This window comes from Hibiscus syriacus, unplaced genomic scaffold (genome assembly GCF_006381635.1).
Source record: "Hibiscus syriacus cultivar Baekdansim isolate YM2019G1 unplaced genomic scaffold, ASM638163v2 tig00110220_pilon, whole genome shotgun sequence".
NCBI classification, from domain to species: domain Eukaryota; kingdom Viridiplantae; phylum Streptophyta; class Magnoliopsida; order Malvales; family Malvaceae; genus Hibiscus; species Hibiscus syriacus.
The window spans coordinates 644,132-660,182 of record NW_024062634.1 but is presented as its reverse complement, the minus strand read 5'-3'; the positions used below and the strand labels follow the sequence as shown (position 1 = coordinate 660,182).

The following is a 16,051-nucleotide window of genomic DNA, read 5'->3' as shown; positions in this document are numbered from 1 at the left end:
CCTGTTTTTCTTACTCATCGGCTTTAATCCTCTGCAACAATGTTTCGATTCGTAGCTCGATCGGCCGGAGGTAAGCATCTCCTCCGCCGAGGGTATGCCACAGAATCCGCACCCGACCGGAAAGTTGCGGTCTTGGGCGCTGCCGGAGGGATCGGCCAGCCCTTGGCTCTCCTCATGAAGCTTAACCCTCTTGTTTCTCGACTGGCTCTCTATGATATCGCTAATACTCCCGGCGTTGCAGCTGATGTCTGCCACGTCAACACCAGATCTGAGGTCCATTTAAAAAAATAATCTTTTTTCTCGGATTTAGAAATATTTAGATTTAATTTTCTTTTTATATGTTAGAACGTAATTTTATTTTATTTCTAATATGGGTTTTGTGTTGATTTTTGTGTTTAATATTGTTTCGTCTTCTTCGTTTTTTCTCTAGATTTTATTAGATTTATTGTTTATAAAATGTGATCTTATCTGTCTATATAGCAAATGTATAGGTTGATCTGATATTTTTGTATGGGATTTGTGTCATGATTTATCTATTTGGTTCCATACAAATTTGACATTTCTATTATGTTTTCATCTTTTGATTTAGCTTTGATCACTTTTCTCTTCTTGTTTGTAAAAGATTCGAGGTTTTAGATATTTCGATTTTCGATATTGTTGCTTGTTCATTGTTGTTTATCTGATCTTGTAGATGTCAATCTCCATGAACTGATATATTCTTTTAGCAAATCATTTTGTGTAATTTGTGTTTTGCTTCAGGTTACTTGGGGCAAGCTTTGGAGGGATGCGATGTCGTCGTCATTCCCGCTGGTGTGCCAAGAAAGCCTGGTATGACCCGTGATGATCTTTTCAACATTAATGCCGGAATCGTCAAGGGTCTATGTGCTGCTATTGCCAAGTATTGCCCTAATGTGAGTTTCTGTACTTCCTTTTTCTTCTTTTGGAAAATCATTTTTCGGGATCCTTAGTGCATCGAATGACTTATTTAGATTCTATTTCTACATGACTGTGGGATCTCTGTACAAGTGATCGGAGAAGCTAAAATAGAACTGATTTATTATTTACAAATTGTGCTTCGTGAACTGATCATCATTCGATTCATATCTATATCCTTGCTGTTTAAAATGTAATAGATAATTTTGATGATCGAACGATATTGCTTAGTTCCAAAGAATTGTTTCTTTCTATTGTGAGATCGTATAAGACTTCCTTTTCCATGACTTTTTAATGAGCTGGATTTATGGTCCAGGCACTTGTTAATATGATCAGCAATCCTGTCAATTCAACTGTTCCGATTGCAGCTGAGGTTTTCAAGAAGGCAGGGACTTACGACGAGAAAAAATTATTTGGTGTAACTACCCTTGATGTGGTTAGGGCTAAGACTTTCTATGCCGGGAAGGCAAAAGTAAACGTTGCAGGTTTATTGAATTCTTGACTTATAAAAGTTATGTATACACTTCTATAGACAAAAGATGGAAGGAACTGGGTCACCTCTCCCCTAGCCTCTCTCTTGAGAACTTTTTGTTTCAAAAAATAAGCAGAAAACCGAGTCCCGGGTTTTCTGAGGGTTTCTAGGTCCCAAAATGAAGTTTTAGAAATTTTGGATTATAAGGGGAACTTGCTGATTTACTAATTTCTTGCAGATGTTAACGTCCCAGTTGTTGGTGGTCATGCTGGAATAACCATTCTCCCTCTATTTTCCCATGTACTTCCCTATATCCTTTTGTCTGATTTTATTTCATATCGAAATGTATCAAATGCTCGATATTGTTGTGCTCCGCCTTTCAGCTTTTTGTTAATCATATCCTTTGCTGAGTGGCATTTCAAATTTGATTAGGCCACACCAAAAGCGAATTTACCTGAAGATGATATCAAGGCTCTCACAAAGCGAACACAAGATGGAGGCACTGAAGTTGTGGAAGCAAAGGCAGGAAAGGGTTCGGCAACATTATCAATGGCGTAAGTATTACTCATAAACTTCTTCACTTCCAGGTTTTGATATCCTTGCAATTGTATATGAAGTTGTAAACTGGAATCATATGCTCTTAGTCTAAGTTGTCTTGTTTCTTTGTGTAGCTATGCTGGAGCCCTTTTTGCTGACGCTTGCCTTAAAGGACTGAATGGTGTTCCCGATGTGGTGGAATGTTCATTCGTCCAATCGACTGTTACTGAACTTCCTTTCTTTGCTTCTAAGGTGATGTATTCAGAAGGCCTCGACATTTCTTAAGTTTTTGTCCATCCTGAATTTGCTATCAAGTGGTACTTATGCTCCACTTTGTTAATATTTATGGATGGACAACACCAAGTTTTGAATGTACGATTTTGGCCTAAACTTGCCCCCAGCCTGAACATGAGCTATGCTCATTACGGTAACTTCCGTCTCTGACTTGCAGGTAAGGCTCGGAAAGAACGGCGTGGAGGAAGTTTTGGGGTTGGGTCCTCTCTCTGACTACGAGAAGGAAGGGTTGGAGAAACTTAAACCAGAACTTAAAGCATCTATAGAGAAAGGAATCAACTTTGCCAACAAGAGTTAAATTTTAATCATTTGAGATTTTCTTGCATTAGGGCAATGAAAATTTTTGCAGTTACTTTGGCTGCTGTTGTTTTCCCGGCTGCAAGCAGCGTCGGCTTTGGTGTTCGATTAGTCATACCATAAACTCCCACTAATAATCCTCAGTGGTATGCTACAGGGTGTGCTTCTCTAAGACCTTTGGTTTTTCAGTATAAAATTGGGATATGATTATCACATTTGATTTTCCCCTGGTTGTTCCTCTAGAATATGTCTTTGGTGAATGGCTATATGTATTTGCTCTAATGATCGACTATTCTAGATTGGATTTTGCATAGATCCATTATGAGGGCGAAAAGAACCTTCGATACCATCTCTAATAAGTTTAGATGATCTATTAGAGTTGAATTTATTATAAGATATGCCCTTCATCCCATCAATATAAAGTAGTCATCACGATTTTAGATCAGACGTTAATAGTACCTACTATCTTAAATCAATCACTTATCATAACATTATGGACTTACACTGGTAATGGCTACCACAATTCAAATATTACCATTAACAATGATCAATATTGAAGAATGTGGCACGGATGGTTAAAGAAATCGTTGTTGATCTTAAAATTTATAGATTCTAGTATCAGTGATGATTGAGCGTTTATTGTTAAAAGAGAATGACTTCTATTACAGGCAAATGTGAAATGAGAACTCAAATGGTGAGTTAAAAAGACAGGAAATGAACAGTACAGTCAACGACCGAGCGACAACGCGCGAATGCAAAAACATATCGCAAGGGTGGCGGCGGCTATGGCATTTCACAAACAGCTATTTCACCACGTGCCATTATCTAAACAGGGTCCACATCATTTGTACTCGATATATCATCCTACGGTTCAGCAACAAACCTTAACCATTAATCTTTGAATTTAAACAAAAAAAAAAGAAGAAAAAAAGATCTGATATTCCAGTTATCTTGCTACTTAAAATGAAACTTGATTGAGGCTATGGAGCTGGGAAAAGAACTACTTGGAAAGTGATCCCTTTAAAGCTAAAAGCTTCAACTGGGTAAGCAAAGCATGGATCTATCTTGTTTTAGTTTAAAATTGATACTTTACAGAGAACAAAGTTTTTGATTTTGTTCTCTTCTTTCCCTTATTGATTTATCAGTGATAGTGAGAGATGATTCTTCTCTTGATTGTATTACTTTTTTTCAAGTATTGAAGTTACTTTGCAGTCATCCAGGTGTCTCTAGATTATGTTGCAGATCCATCAATCTGCATCCATGGATCATGGAGGGTCCTTGATGTTAAGTTCAAGTTCTGTTGTTTCTTCTTCCCTTTTTTGTTATGTTTGTGTTGAGACTGAGTCATCTGCAACATGAGAATTTCACTTTGTTAACGATCTTTTGATCTGTTGAAAGTTTTTATTGAAATTCCCTGTGCATATCTTTGCAGTTGTTACTTGATCTCGGGCTGCAACCGGTCAATCTGCAAGCCAAATTCGGCATCCACTGAACATGGACGATACGACATCGGTATCTACCGGTCCTTATTCAGCCTCAGGGATGGAGTATTCAGATACCGGTCCTTATTCAGCCTCAGGGATGGAGTATTCGTCGATTCATAATCAATCCCACAATACTTGTCAATGGCACTTGCAACCAGAAATGACTGATGGAATGACGCGTTCTCAAGCAACACAAGGCCATTCTCTAGAAGTAGAAGCTTCGCAACAACCGAGACCGGGAGGTCAGAGACCTAGAATGAGTATAGATGAGAGAAAAGCACGCAAAAGGCAGATTGATGCCAAACATAGGCGGCGGAAGAAGGTAATGAAGGAGATTGTGGAGGGATTGGATAGAATTGTCAACTGAAGTGCTGAATTAGTATGAAAGAAACGTATTTCCTACAAGACATAAGGTTTTGGCTTGTATTCCTCTTTTGTTTAAACTTTGGCTTTCATTTGTGCAGGCTATATTCGACGAAATGACTGCCCAGAACCAATTCTTGCAAGACGAAGTCCAGAGGTTAAAAGAGGTAATCGGACGGTTGAGTTCCGGTAACACACACTTAAAAGAGAAAACTGGACAGCCGAGCTTCGAGAACAGACACCTTCAAGGCAAGGGACAACTTCCACAAGAAATTCTGCAGAGTCAAGACAGTTACATTTCCCAACCAACAATTCAGGTTGAGCAAAATGTTTATGTCCAGGTAGAAACTGTGTTTACAGTGTATGATCCACATTTGACTTGTCTTTACTGATCATCGTATAATATTTGAAGGCGAACATCGATTTTAATCTCATTTGCCGGTCTATTTCTTTTTACTTACAGAGCCATCATTGTTTGGAGGATATCCGCGCCGAAGGAGCTGCCGATGAGGTATGGGAATTCTTTCATGTTCCTTTAAGTGAATTTGACACCTTTCAATCATTACTATGACTTGCTGATGTTAGAATTTCTTTCTTTTTCCAGTGTGATGGTTTGGGAATAGATGAGTTACTAAATCTATTGTCTCCTGAGAATGAGATGACTCGGGATGGAAGATTTGCTTTCAAGGTGTCTGCTACCGAGCATCCAACGAGTTCTCAGAGTGGTTTGTGTCCCTCTGAGGTGGCTAAGAGCAAATTGGATAAGTTCCTTACGGAACTCGACGCAGAAGTTACGAGCTATGCAGATCCCTCGTACTTCGCAGGCTTAGAGGAGGAGGAGCTGGTAGGAGTTGAGAAATTTAGAATTCCATCATCTCTGGTTCCGACTGCCGAGATGATAAAAGATTACTATGGCGACATTTCTGCAAAAAGTCTAATAAGTCCCCGTGTTTCTGGAATAATCTATATAATGTTCTGCGCCACGATACGAGAGATGGGAAGTCTACGGCTCGACCAGGTTACCGAGAGCATAATGCTGCAATGGAGATATGTAATCAAGGATGCTTTACGCCTTGGTTTCAATGTGACATTCGCCATGGATCATTTGAAGAAAATTGCTTGTGCTTACTTTGGTCTAACATGGCGCCAAGAGCTCCAAGACAGGTATGCAAAGATCTTAACTTTAGAGGCTGAAATTATCGAACGGAAGGAAAAACGTGCTATGATATATGAGAAGTATCAGACGAGTTTTGAGGCCACTGAGAAGTTCACCGGAGTACCTGTCAGCACAGGTTTATTTCCTTAGTCTTCTACGAGATGCCGTTCTTAATACTTGTACTGCAGAAAAATACCATCACATGAAACTGTCATACCATTTTACCTGATATCTCGCTCATTCAAACACAATCTCTTTGTATTGTATTCGTAATTGTCGAAATAATGCTCGTCATTTTTTCCACTTTAAGCCTTAAATCTTGTATCGGCATCGAAACCACCTCTGCGTTTTGCATCTGTTTGATAATATGCAACTCCAAGTCTCCATTGAGCAAAGGGTTTCTCTATCAAGTACTGATGCTCAAGCTACCACCTACACATTGTTGGTAGTGGCTCAAATACTGAAGTTCTGTCCCATATTCCTTTTTAGCTTGTAGCACCTTCAGCAAAATCAATGCTCAAGCAGGGAAGAATTTTTTTTTACTTTAGAGGAACAACATGTGATCCCTACTCGAGAGAAAATCATCAATGCTTGCGGTGATATCTCCGCGGAAAGTAAGATGAACCCGAGCATTACCGAGACGGACTACGTTGTGTTTTGTGCTTGTGTATAACAGATGAATGATCCACGGCTCAAGGAAGTTGCCGAAGATAGAACATTGAAGTGGAGGATGTAATCAAGGATGCTTCATGTATCGGTTTCAAGGTGGATTTCGTCGAGGAACATTCAAAGAAAACCACTCACGCTTACATTGGACTAATGGAACGTCAAAAGACGAAGAATCTGGTTACGAAGATCTCGAGATTAGTAGATGATTTGAGCTCTGGGAAACAAGAGCTTGCAAAGATAAACCTTGATGTTGCAGATGACTTTAATGGCAAGTTTATCGGCTCGGGTATGTTTCAGAGTCTTGATACAACACAAAGTGAGCACAGATTAAGCACTTACTATATCTTTAAAACATCCAAACCTCAGATTCTCATGCTAGGACAATCAATTTCTTACAACATAGTAATTAACACGAACATGATATAAAACTTAACTATAAAAAACCTTAAATACGATAAAATACACGAACATGACACATGATTAACTCCGGAATTATCCTTTCGTCTTCGGTCCGACTTCGAAATTGGAAAAAACACATGATCAAGCAGGATCTGTTACTGTTCTCCAGGAATGAAAAGGCTTTCCTATTGTCATCTGCATTTTCAATCTCAACATTTGAGAAACAAAACAAAACCAACTTCTCTTCTGTTTTTCTTATGAGCCTTCTTTTCCGATGTCGAGCCTTCATGGACAGTGGGATCGAGCCCTGGAATCTCCGGAACGACTCTGACTTCTGGATTGGGCACGGTGACACTGTCTTTGACGTTTTTATCTTCAGTGTAACCCATGATCACTAGGCAAATTTTCAAGTTTGCTACCAAATTGGCACACCAGAGAACTGTTTAAATAGAGGCAAAGTCTAAGCAAACTATGTATGCATGTATGTAACTGTTTAAATGGAGGCAAAGTCTAAGCAAACTATGTATGCATGTACATACATACATGCATGCATGCATGCATGCATATATACATTGGTTGAAATATTGTAACATGTTCCGTCACCGTTGATATATAAAATTATTAAAACTATTCTTCTAACAAATGGTAAGTTAATAAATATATATTTACAGTCTCCATACACTTTGATGTTCATATGAAACTGAACTGCTTATGATTAGAAAAAGCATTTAATTTTTTGCATATCACTTAAATGGTAAATTTTTATTTTATTCCCTTTGAAAGATATAGTATTTAACTTAGATAATGGGAAATTTTCATTTTGGCCCCTCATAAATGATCAACTTTTAATTTAATTCCTTTAAAAACTAAAAATTATAAACTAAATAATGGTAAAATTATTAATTTAGTCCCTGGTCAAAATAAGAATTTTTGGCCCATGTATGGGTTGCTTAAGCTGGGAAAAGATTCGTTGCTATTGGACTTATATTTTTTTTAATGCACCGGTGAATAAGTTTAAATTATTTAATGCCACCTATTAGAAATGTTTATTAATTGTTAAAATGTTTAATTAATCATGATTATTTTTAGGGTAAACTATATATTTAGTAAATAAACTATCAAGTTTGGTCTATTTTAGTATCTAACTTTTAATTTTTTTTCAAAATCATACCTAATAGTTTTTGTTTTTGTTTCATTTTAGTACCCATTGAAAACTTGATGTTAAATTTTGAAGAAAAATTGAAAGCCTAGATACTAAAACAGACAAAAATTGATAGTTTAAGTACTAAACACATTAAGTTTTTAACGGCTGGATATTAAAATAAAATAAAAACTAAACGTTAGATATATTTTTGAAAAAATTAGAAGTTTAAGTACAAAAACAAACCAGGACTGATAGTTTAGATATTAAATGTATAATTTAACCTTATCTTTAAATACCATAACTGAAGGAACAAAAGAAAGGTTTAATACCAAAATAAGTGCTCAAATTATACCTTAAAACTCATATAGGTGCCTAAACTAATTTTCGTCTCATCCAGGTGCCTAACATTACAACCATTACCCGTTTAGGTGTCCGTTAAGTGACATGTGTCACAATCTAGTGAGATTTTGAATTTTTTAAATAAAATATTAAAAATAACTTTTCTCATATTATAAAACAAACTCAAAATCCCAAATCTTAACCTTAATTCGTCGTCGTCTTCGCTCTTTTCGACCTCGACCACCGCTACCGACGTAGTCCCTGCCATCATCCTACTCATACACCGTCGTATTTCTCGTCGATTGATCGTCGGAATCGCGATTTTAATCCTAGGGTTCAAGTGGTTTAAAACTTAAATTCGTTGTCGATAGGCTGTCGATCGATCACGATTTCATTAGGGTTTTGGTCGCCGGGGGAGGGGAGGTCGGGCGGACCTTCTTCGAAGGCAAAAAGCGACGTCCGGCGTGAGCTTAAGAGTTGAAATGAAAGCTTTCAAAATTTTGGTTTTATTTCAAAATGAGTTTTCTATTTTTCAAAAAAAATATTTTTAAATTTTTTAAATTTTAAATAAAATTTTTAAAATTATCAAATTGTAACGTTACCGACCCAGACACCTAAATAGATAACATTTATAACATTAAGCACTTGGATGAGACGAAAATTAATTTAGACACCTATTCGGAAAAACGATATAGTTTGGGCACTTATATTAATATTAAGCCAAAAAAAACTAAAAATAATCACTTCATCGAAATCAAATTCCCACTATAACTTGTACGCAATGAAACCGGGAGAAATCAGTTGGTAAACACACAAAAGTTCATGTGACATCAAAATATCATAATCATCAACAAGCGTACAGCAATTCTATAGTAGCCAATAACCATGTCTAGGCATTTTTTCTTTATTTACAGCATTACCTAAAAACTAAAATAGTCTCAGAATTCATCTAGGACAAAGAACTAGGATCAATAGTTCCTATCAGGATTGTTTCCTCCACCAACGTTTGGAGGATAGTTGTCCTGGTACTGAGCATTGGGATTACTTCCATAGTTAGGGCCATTTTGAAAATTCTGATTATTCCCGGGAGCATTTCCATAATTAGGACGGTTTTGGAAATTCTGAGCATTACCGGACCATCCTTGATTTGGTGGTGCATTCCCCATATTCCCCATGTTGTTTGGTGGCATCCCTCCCATGTTGTTTGGTGGTGGCATCCTTCCCATGTTGTTGTTGGGTGGCATCCCTCCCATGTTGTTGTTGGGTGGCATCCCTCCCATGTTGTTGTTGGGTGGCATCCCTCCCATGTTGTTGTTGGGTGGCATCCTTCCCATGTTGTTGTTGGGTGGCATTCTTCCCATGTTGTTTGGTGGTGGCATTCCACCTGCTGCATATTGCATGCCCTGGTTCGGAGGAGCCATCTCCCTATTGGGCTGCTGCTGCATATTCTCCCTTCTCCTCTCGTAATTTCTTGATCTATCATAATTCCGAGGTCGATCATTTCGCCTATTTCTTTCGTTCGCTCGAGCATTGTTCCTCACCCATTCCTCATGATACTTTGGATCATAAGGCACAGCTTGCCCATTGATAAAAGGTTCTCCTGAAAAACAACTTATTCCAAGTATTAATACAATAAAACAAAAAATCACTCAGAGAAGGAATACTCGAGATAAAAACTTAATATTCACCTCCATAATCCTTATTCTTCACATCTAGGTAAGAATCTGGAAGAACCCATCGAACTCCAGGAAGTTCTGGGCGAACAAATAAGAATTTATAAGAAACTCCGTAAAAAACAACTTCTCTTAAAAACAGCATTGTCTTGACAAAAAATTAGGTAAGAGGCACGCACCTTTGATCTTGTAAGAAAGCTCTTCGGACACAAGAGCTCCAAATGCATAATAGTGTCTGGTAGAAACCGAATAAATTTTCATCCTTGCTTCGTCCTCGCTGAATACACAACGCAAAGGAAAAGAACAGGAAATAGAATATGACCTCCTTTAACTGGAGTAAAAGAAAACAAGCATCTATAGAACAAAATTCTCAAAAATACTGAAATCCCGACGATTAAATGATACAAGATACAATCATCATGTCAATCAACGGAGCTTTTGCTACTATTTGTAATATAACATGCTGCATGCATACAATTCAGACCTAGAATCCCTTGTAATAAGCATTACATATTTCAAAACCAATAGTCGATGCGTAGACATTCTTCAATCCGATTTATATCATTATTCCTATTGTGCTAACATTACATCTTCATTTATTAGGAGAAATCATCAAAACTATACCAACACAACTTATGAATTAACCGAACAAGAAGCTGCAAAAAAATTGAATTCGACAAGTTATTTCTCTCTTTTTCGAATCTTTTCAAAAGATGAAACAATAACAAATCAATAAACCATGATTGACATCAAAGATACGGCCTTTAGTCGCACGCTCACAGTAGATTCATACTTGACATGGAAAAGATAACGTGAAACATAACAATCAAACCATATTTGATCTAATAAAGGCTAGAATTGATTAAAAAAGAACAAATTAAAACGAATTGTTCAATACCATATCAACATAAAATCAGTCATTCCTGAAAAAAAATTGTTATTCGATGCAATTACAAACATTAAATCACTCGGCTTGATAAAAAGTAAACAATGAAAGAGGAACCCAATATAAGTAAACAAAAATAGGCCAAAAAAGATACCTGCCCACTACTTGAGCTAGAGTTTTGATATAGGAATCAATAATGTCATCCCGAGTGGCATCCTCTTTAGGCGGCTCCATCACAACGAGCCAATGCTCAAAATCACATCCGTCGAGCAAAATCGTTTCTTTTGGGGGCCTGTTCGAGTAGTTAGGGTTGGGGTCATTGAGGGAGGACCTGGATGCGTGAGTGGAGAACGATTTGAAGGATGGGAAAAGTGAATCGCGAAGGAGTGGCGAGTAGAAAGGCGGGGCACGGATGCGACGAAGGAAGGAGAGGGAAGCGGGTGGCGATGGGGCGATAAGAGTTTTGGTGAAGGAAGCGGCAGCAGTGGAGGAAGAGGAGAAAGAGCGGCACGAAGGGAAGAGGAAAGAAGAAATGGGTTTGGGCTTTGAGAGGAGAGCGCGACAGAGGGTTTGCGTCGCCATTTTTGGAGGCTCAGATATGACCGAGAGTGCGAGGAACAGAACGATAAGATGACAAAGGTTTTGGAAAGGTTTCTTTATGGACGATTAACGGAGGAGAAAACGGAAATTTTCTTATAACCTTTGGGGTTTTAGGTAAAATTGCCATTATAAATATTCTAGGATAAATTACACATATGGTCCCCCAACTATATGACACTAATTTGTTGAGTCTCTCGACTATTAAAAGTCATAAAATAATCTATTGATTATAGGATGTTGTTTTATTGAGTCATTTGACTATTAAAAATTACAAAATGATCACATGACTATTCATTATATTCCAAATTTGTCTTTTTTCGTTAAAAAGTTAACGATAGTCTAAGCTGAATATTAATACGTTGTCTAATATATGATAGTCTTTTGATATTTTAGGATCAAATTTTTATCATATCTCATACAATATATTAATATCCAACTCAGATTGATGTTAATTTTTTTAACAAAAGAGGATGAATTTGGAACGTAATGAATAGTCAGATGACCATTTTGTAACTTTTAATTGTCAGGGACTCAACAAAGTAACATCTTATATTCAGGGGATCATTTTGTAACTTCTAATAGTAAGGGGCTTAACGAAGCAACTCCCTATCATCAAGGGACCATTTGTTTACTTTACCCTTAAATTAAACTACAATTGACATAAATTTTTTAAGATAAATAATAATAAATTTCATGGGATCACGCTTGAATCTTGATTAGTCAAGTTTTAATTTTTGCTTCAAAGTCATTTTGTAACTTTTAATGATTGAGGGACTCAACAAAGCAACTCTCAATACTCAGATGGTCATTTTGTAATTTTTAATAGTCAAGGGACCTAATAAAATGGTATCCTATAGTCGGGGATCATATGAGTACTTCACCCTTATATTTTTAAAAAATGGTTGTCCATTGTTCCCATATATAATGGGGTAAGGGGGGTAAGATAGTAGGCTGCTCCCAACACTAGGCAACTTCCGTAGGAGACCTCCAAATTATGAAATGCCCTCCATGAGACTCGATCACACGATCTCAAGGTTAAGATAAAAGTATAGTTTAAATATTAAAACGAAAAAAAAAATTGAAGTATCAAAGTGTTATTTGAACGTTTCGTAAGTACTTGAATTGTTGCTAATTTCCATGTTTTTATCAAATTAAATATATACAATTTTTTGACATCCTTGTATTAGTGAACGAAATAGGAATAAAGTATAATCAATTAATTTGTATTCATGAACAATATTGTTTATATTCATTTAAAGATTGTTTAATAAATAAACCCATCTAGTGATTTCAGAGATTAAAGGTAGTTTTTTTCCTTTGAGGTTCTAGGTTCAAACAATTGCGTTTGTGGGTGTGTTGTCAACCGAGATAATTTTGATCGAAGATCGATTAATAATTTTTATTTTTTAATTGAGAAAACATAACATTTGGTATGATTTTGGAAGAAAAAAATTAGTGACCAAAACGGAACAAAAGTGATAGTTGGGTACTAAACGTATAGTTTATCTTATAAAATAATAAATAATTAGGTAAATTACACGTTTACTAGCTAAACTATCAGCTTTGGTCCATTTTAGTACCTAAACTTTAAAAAAATTCAAAATTATACCTAAAGTTCTTGTTTCATTTTAGTATTTCGTCGTTAAAAACTTTAGTTTTTGTTTCATTTTAGTACTCTCATTCAAAATTTAACATTAAGTTTTGATTTTTTTTGAAAGTTTAGGTACTAAAACGGGTCAAAACTGATAGTTTATGTACTAAATGCATTAAATTTTTAATGGTAAGGTACTAAAATGAAATGAAAAGTTAGGTATGATTTTAAAAAAATTAAAAGTTTAGATACTAAAATAAACTAAAAATGATAGTTTAAATACTAAATGTGTAGTTTACTCTAATTATCTCTTCCACACACACACACACATATATATATATATATATATATTTACAAGTTAAGATCTTTGTGGCACTTAAACCTACCACGAGCGACTTCGATGGTAAATAAATTTTTATTATTTCTTGATGTCCCGGATTCAAGCATTAAAAATATCAGAGGTCTTAATGTTCAATGTCAAATGATTAAGAGATATCTTTAAATATATATTACCTTATAAAAAAATAGAGTAGGATTTCAAAACCAAAATAGTTAAGAATCTATTTCTTTCAAGTCATAAACTATGAAAAGACAGCTAGGAAACGTTTCATGAACATAGCGAGCCCTAATTTCATGGTTCAAATTCTAATTGGGACTAATAATTTGATTGATTAAGCTAAAATCCGATGACCCAACTTGGGATTAATTATGTTGGTCCATTATGACATTACCCTAATTGGGAATTTACAAGGGTACCTTACCTTAACCAATGAGTTTAGCTTCCCCCCAACTACCTTATTTTCAGCTGTCAAAGTGGGGAAGATAGGTAAGGCAACCAACATTAACCCCTTTACCAGTCAATATTAGCTCACCTGAAAACACAAAAACCTTTTCAACATTAGCCAATGACTTGTTTAATTTTGGCTTTATTCACTATATAGTCCTTGGATGATATTTATTTTCTCAATTTGGTACCTTCATTTTCACATTAATAAATAAACTACCGAGGATCTCCTTTTATGTTCTTTCTTCACATAACTTAAGGCATCCCAGTTTCCCTCTCAAGTTTCACCTTTCCTTCTCCCAAATGGAATTGCTCGTGAAGTCATCGGTTCCCGGTGGCCGGAAACCTCCATATAGATTAGAGACTAGAAATTTGTCTTTCAAGTTGAGCACCCCATTTGAAGACTACTTCCGGTGGATTTTCTGCGGTGGTCGGAATCGATATAGACCTGCGAAGTTCATCTTGAAGGGTGTGGATTGTGAAGCTAGGCCCGGACAGATTACAGCGATAGCCGGACTGAGTGGCGCAGGCAAAACTACGTTGCTAGAGATTCTTGCCGGGAAGATACCGCCTTGTGAAGTGTCATCAGGGGAAGTTCTCGTCAACGGCAAGCCTATCGACGTCAAACATTTCCGGCGAGTTTCGGGATACGTCACGCAAGACGATGCGTTGTTTCCACTGCTTACGGTCGAAGAAACGCTCATGTATAGTGCGCTTTTGAGGCTACCAGGAGGGAGGAAGGAAGCTGGTTCTAGAGTGAAAGGGCTGTTAAAGGAGCTTGGATTGGAGCATGTGGCCGGTTCGAGAATCGGTTACGGATCGAGCAATGGTATATCGGGTGGTGAAAGGTGGCGAGTATCGATCGGAGTCGATTTGGTTCACGACCCTGTGGTTATCTTGATCGATGAACCAACTTCGGGATTGGATTCGGCGTCGGCTCTTCATGCCGTGACACTACTGAAATCCATGGCACTCAATCAAGGTAAGACTATAGTTTTAACCATACACCAACCTGGTTTCCGGATCCTCGAGCTGTTCGATCGCATCGTGTTGCTTTCGAATGGATTCGTTGTTCATAACGGAGAGCTCAATCTTCTCGAAGGCCGACTAAAGTTAGCCGAGCACTGAATCCCTCGGCATGTAAACGTCCTCGAATTCGCCATCGATGTCGTTGAAACTCTAACCGTATTGAATCCAGGCACACTAATCAACATAAACCATGTAGTCATTCGAATAAGGAGCCTGATCGTTCTCGAACGAAGGCTTATCGTTTACCCCAATTCCCGATTCGACGAAGTCCTGATATTAGGCCAAAGATTCTGCAGCAACATCTTCAGAACCAAGCAACTCTTCGCAACAAGAGTTATACAAGCCTTGGTAGCCGGATTTGTACTCGGAACCATATACTTCAACGTCGAAAACGATAAAGGAACCAACGCTTTACAAACTCAGACCGGCTTCTTCGCCTTCACGCTCACTTTCCTACTATCTTCCACCACCGAGGGACTACCAATTTTCTTACAAGAACGAAGAATCCTAATGCGAGAGACATCAAGAGGAGCCTACAGAGTTTCCTCCTACGTCTTAGCCAACACCATCGTTTTCCTTCCATTTCTTTTACTGGTCGGGCTCCTCTTCACTTTGCCGGTCTATGGCTCGTCTTCCTGCGTCGAGACTCCGTCGACGGGTTCCTTTACTTCTCCCTGGTGGTCTGGATGGTTCTTTTGATGTCCAATTCATTCGTGGCGTGTTTCAGTGCACTGGTGCCCAACTTCATCATTGGGAACTCTGTGATTGCTGGTTTAATGGGGTCTTTCTTCCTGTTTTCCGGGTATTTTATAGCCAAAGACAAGATCCCCGATTACTGGGTTTTCATGCACTATTTGAGCTTGTTTAAGTACCCATTTGAGTGCTTCATGGTCAATGAATTTGGAGGGGAACAAGGGGAGAAGAAGTGCATTGAAGTTGAGAATGGTGAATGTAGTTTGTTTGGGAGTTGGTTCCTGAGCCAACAAGACCTCAAAGATTCACAGAAATGGACCAATTTGGCTGTGATGTTGGGCTTCATTGTTGGGTACAGAGTGCTTTGTTTATTGATTTTGTGGTATAGATGTTACAGAGCAAGAAACTAGATATATAAATATCTTTATTTTCTTTTTCTTTTTTCATTATTATTGTTGTAAAACTCTTTTAGTTTTATACCCTTTTAGTACCATTGGATTGAGAGAAATTAAAGACCAAAATTAAACTTTTTATTTTTTTTCCAGTGAATATCTTCTCATTTTTTACTATTAATATCGACCTTTAATTTCTCTCATCCAATAGTCCTAAAAAAGTGTAAAACTCTTTGAGTTTTACATAGCATAACTGAATCTATCCATATATATATATACAAGTTGGTCATTGAATTCATTGTTTCCTGACATTTCC

At 37.2% G+C, this 16,051-nt stretch overlaps 3 protein-coding genes and 1 pseudogene across 4 annotated transcripts; 3 read left to right on the top strand and 1 right to left on the bottom strand.

Moving 5' to 3' along the window:
• Positions 1–2,562, top strand: LOC120114150 (malate dehydrogenase, mitochondrial-like). The gene is made up of 7 exons (XM_039135143.1): positions 1–275; positions 755–911; positions 1,250–1,418; positions 1,644–1,705; positions 1,838–1,959; positions 2,077–2,194; positions 2,394–2,562. Exons 1-7 carry the CDS (start codon positions 40–42, stop codon positions 2,532–2,534), a joined length of 1,005 nt encoding a protein of 334 aa, XP_038991074.1. The 5' UTR covers positions 1–39; the 3' UTR covers positions 2,535–2,562.
• Positions 2,563–3,456: 894 nt separating this feature from the next.
• LOC120114187 lies at positions 3,457–6,118 on the top strand. 2 transcript variants are annotated; one of them, XM_039135174.1, is made up of 5 exons: positions 3,457–3,576; positions 3,966–4,339; positions 4,482–4,721; positions 4,844–4,891; positions 4,985–6,117. In XM_039135174.1, the coding sequence occupies exons 2-5, from the start codon at positions 4,028–4,030 to the stop codon at positions 5,684–5,686; spliced, it is 1,302 nt and encodes a 433-aa protein (XP_038991105.1). In that variant the 5' UTR covers positions 3,457–3,576; positions 3,966–4,027; the 3' UTR covers positions 5,687–6,117. The 2 variants fall into 2 exon arrangements, with proteins under 2 accessions (XP_038991105.1, XP_038991106.1); XM_039135175.1 differs by lacking the exon at positions 3,457–3,576 and adding an exon at positions 3,671–3,827 and having other exon boundaries at positions 4,985–6,118.
• A 2,776-nt stretch (positions 6,119–8,894) lies between these two features.
• Positions 8,895–11,329, bottom strand: LOC120114149 (multiple organellar RNA editing factor 8, chloroplastic/mitochondrial-like). The gene is made up of 4 exons (XM_039135142.1): positions 10,801–11,329; positions 9,940–10,037; positions 9,776–9,841; positions 8,895–9,687 (listed from the first exon to the last, which is right to left on the bottom strand). The coding sequence occupies exons 1-4, from the start codon at positions 11,226–11,228 to the stop codon at positions 9,056–9,058; spliced, it is 1,224 nt and encodes a 407-aa protein (XP_038991073.1). The 5' UTR covers positions 11,229–11,329; the 3' UTR covers positions 8,895–9,055.
• Positions 11,330–13,924: 2,595 nt separating this feature from the next.
• Positions 13,925–15,753, top strand: LOC120114114 (annotated as a pseudogene).
• Positions 15,754–16,051: the final 298 nt, after the last annotated feature.